General features: G+C 59.8%; 1 protein-coding gene across 1 annotated transcript in view; it reads right to left on the bottom strand.

Moving 5' to 3' along the window:
• TBRG4 (transforming growth factor beta regulator 4) overlaps positions 1-3751 on the bottom strand; it is a 26673-nt gene extending 22922 nt beyond the window's left edge. The window contains 3 exon segments of the mRNA XM_005882868.2: positions 4-325; positions 2016-2480; positions 3730-3751. Of these exon segments, the coding sequence (XP_005882930.1) occupies positions 4-325; positions 2016-2429 (736 nt within the window). The 5' untranslated portion in view covers positions 2430-2480; positions 3730-3751.
• Between the last annotated feature and the right edge of the window lie 13 nt (positions 3752-3764).

The following is a 3764-nucleotide window of genomic DNA, read 5'->3' as shown; positions in this document are numbered from 1 at the left end:
CCTTGTCCTCCAGGTGGTTCATCAGCGACTCCGAGAGGGACCCCGCCTTTGTCAGGAGGGCCACCAGCGTGCGGCCGTCCTCAACCTCCACCCAGCGCCGCTCCAGGTTCAGCAGCAGCTCGGCCAGCAGCTCCCGGGAGCCCCGCTCCTGCATGTAGGCGGCGCTGGACTCGGCCAGGAAGGCCAGGTGCTTGAACTTGAGCCTGCGCATGCGCCAGCGCACCTCCTGCTCCACCGACAGCAGCTCCTTGGAAGTGGCGGGGAGCGCCAGCGTGTAGAGGCTCCGGAGCAGCTTCACGAGAGTCCCGTGCCAGACGGCGGTTATCTGGGGGGACACAGGCGGGGTCACGCCGGGACCCAGGCGGGCACCGGTGCTCTGTCCCGGCCGGGCCTGTGTGCCGGGCCGGCTGTCCAGCCCATCGCCTGCAGCAGGAACTCTGAGAGGTAAGACCTGGAGTCTCCTCACACCCTGCCCGCCCAGCCGCCCGCTTCTGCTGCCCCACCTGCAGGCCCGTCCAGGCCGAGGCCAGAGGAGGCCTGTGGGGCGCGACTAGGGCCCAGACGGCCAGTTTTGTCAGCAAACTTGTTCCTTTGCTGACGACAATGACGATCTTTAGCTGTTAGTTTTCTTCAAAGCAGCCGGCCCTTGTTCGAAGCAGCAAAGGGAGGCCCTTTGCCCTTCGACATGTCGGCACCACAGGGCCCTGCCACCCCCACTCCCAGGCTCTGGGAGACGGCAGCCGCCACCCCACCAGCTCTTAGAAAACCTGGCAGGGACCAGCACCCGCAGGCCTCACCCCCGTGCCACACGCCTCCCCTGCGTCTCTGAGGGAACCGGTGGTCTGACATGAGCCTTGCCCCTGCCCCCCGTCCTCCCAGGTCTCCGTGCAGGTTCTGAAGGAGAGTGATCCCGCTGGGCCCTGCCGTGTTTCCAGGGCCCAGAGAAACATGAGGCCGCCCGAGGGGCCGTGGCCCAGACCCACCCTCTGGGAGGTGGCGTGGCGGTGCTCTGACTACTGGTGGCACAAGACTCGGTCCCAGCCTCTGCCTTCATACGTGGGACCGTGCTGCCGAGAGGGACCAAAACCACTCACACCAGGTGAGGAGCAAACGCTGCCGTGTGACAGGTGGGGAGGGAACAGAGTTTAACCTCAGTGTCTCGAGGCCCAGCGCCTGCGTCTTTCTGTACGGTTCCTGGACAGCAAGAAGGATTTTTAAAAAGTTTGGTCACCCTTCGCATGGCCAATACTTTGCTCCCAGTTTGTTACAGCTTAAACTTTATCACGTTTAGTTTCCTCAAATTTGCTTCAATTGTGTCTCTCTTCAATAATAACTAGAATTACAGCCTTAAGACAGGAGGGCCCCTAGTTAACCATTTGTACGCCAGAAGTGTCTATAGACGCAAGCGGGGGAACTTTTTAAGTTAAATTCAAAATATCGTGGCAGTTAACTGGTTAAGGTCACTTCACTTTTTTTTAAACCCTCACCTGAGAATATTTTTTCCATTGATTTTCAGAGAGAGTGGAAAGGAGGGAAGAGGAGGAGGAGGAGGAGAGGGAGGGAGAGAGACAGAGAGAAACATCGATGTGAGAGGGACTTTGACTGGCTGCCACCTGCTCAAGCCCTGCATGGGCCTGGGATGGCTCTGGCAACCTCCTGGTGCAGGGCAAGTTGCCCAACAACTGAGCCACCCCAGCCAGGACAATCAAGGTGATTTTTATGAGCTATATTCTCCCCTATCTCCACCCTCCTCCTTTGAGAATCGGATTGGCTGAACAACGCCCACACCTCCTCAAGCTTTAAGAGTGTGCCGCCGCCATCAGCCAGACCCTGGGGAGGGGGTGGCACACCGATGAGCAGAGCAGAAGCAGAAGCAGCAGAAGCAGAAGCAGGCTGGCACTCTCCACCTAACAGGGCCGCCGTGAGGGTTACCAGAGAGAAGGTGTGAAAGTGCCAGACGGGCTGCTGCGGCCTCGGTGCCCCTGCTGTTTCCACCTGAACAGCCTGCGACCCACCTGACTGTTGACGAGCTGGAGAAGCTGCTGAAAGCGGGCGTCCTGCACGAGCAAGGCTCTGTCCTCTGGCTTCTCGGACAGCAGGCGAGAGAGCCTGATGACCACGAGGGCCGCCTGGTCCTGCTGCAGGCCGTGGCCACCACCCAGCAGCTCCAGGAGCTCCTCTGGCCCAGTGGCCTTCCTGATGAGCTCGTCCACCCCCTGGCGCTCCGGGTAGGGGGTGATCGCCTGCTCCTTCTCCAGGTGCTGTGACGAGGAAGCTGGCAAGTGGGAACTGGGTGAGGTAGCTGAGGAAGTCAGTGTCTTTCGGGCCACCCTGGCCAGGCTCAGGCGGCCGGCCGGAGGCCCAGCAGGGGCTAGGTGGGCGGCCTCTCTCAGGAGGCAGGCACATCGCTTCACCAGGCGAGCTGCCATGACGGCCCGGACGGCAGGGAGGTGGCACTGCTAGCAAGTCATTCCCAGGCCCTGAGGGAGAGAGAAGGGGTTGGTGCACAGACAGGAGAACGGGACAGTGAGATGGAGTCGCAGGCACACGCTCCACTTAGCCCACACCTCCTGACCCCCCCATGCCCAGGACAGCACCTCCTGAAGCTAAGATCTCAGAGGTTAACCAAACGCCACAACAGGGGCGCATGCAGGCGGCTTGGGGCGTTTCAGTCCTGATTGTGCTTAATCAGATCAGTCGGCCCCTCACACGCTCAGGAATGGGAGTCTCTGCAAGAAGGGCTGGGCAATTTGTTTTCAAATGTTAAGTGTCTTCAGGATTAAGAATGAAGAGAGACAACGAGGGAAGATGTTTCCAATCGCTTTCTCCCGAGCGTTCCCGGGCACGGAATCCACATCCCACAGCTGCTGTGGGTCATTTTAATACTTATAGACACAGTGAGCTTCCCCAAATCCGCACCGACCTGCTCAAAACATGAACACACAGCCCGGCCGGCGCTCACTGGTTGAGCATCGACCTATGGACCCGGAGCTCACGGTTCCATTCCCGCCAGGGCACACGCTCTGGGCTGCAGGCCGGATCCTCAGGAGGGCACAGGAGGCAGCCCATCAGTGATCCTCTCATCACTGATGTCTCTCTCTCTCTCTCTCTCCCCCTTCCTCTCTGAAAGCAATAACAACAATAATAATAATAATGATGATGATGATGTTAAACTCCTAAACCAATCGCAACAGGCACTCCACAGGCTTAGAACTGTCTCCCAGCAACACGCGCCTCATCCTGAGCAGGCCCTGCGCCCTCCTTGCACTGGGTCCCTGGCCTCCCTCCCACGCAGGGCCCAGACCGAAGTTCCCTCCTCCGAGAAGCTGCTGCAAATCCCAACTACGGTGCTGACCGGTCCCGTCAATCTTGCTCATCCGGGTCACTCATGACCCGGGTCAGGCAGGTGACGGAGGCGGTAAACCGCAGCCCGGGCCTCCCGCCCAGCACGGAGCCTGCCGGTTCGATCTGCGTTCCCGGAACCCGGATGTGGCCGCTATATTCTACTTTTACGTGGTGGGTTCCTGCAGCGTCGACCTATGACCGAGGAGGTCAGGGTTCGATTCCCGTCGGGGCACAGGCCCGGCTGGCGGGCTCCATCCCCAGTGCGGGGCGCGCAGGAGGCGGCCGATCCGTGATCCCCTCTCCCCATGGATGTTTCTCTCTCTCCCTTCCTCTCTGAAATCAATAAAAACAGTAATAATAAACAAAAACCTCGGCCTGACTTACAGAGAGAGGCCCAGGGAGAGGGGATCCCGGCCCAA

This window comes from Myotis brandtii, unplaced genomic scaffold (genome assembly GCF_000412655.1).
Source record: "Myotis brandtii unplaced genomic scaffold, ASM41265v1 scaffold743, whole genome shotgun sequence".
In the NCBI taxonomy this organism is placed as follows: Eukaryota; Metazoa; Chordata; class Mammalia; order Chiroptera; family Vespertilionidae; genus Myotis; species Myotis brandtii.
The sequence above is the reverse complement of the archived record's forward strand: the minus strand, read 5'-3'. Positions and strand labels throughout refer to the sequence as shown.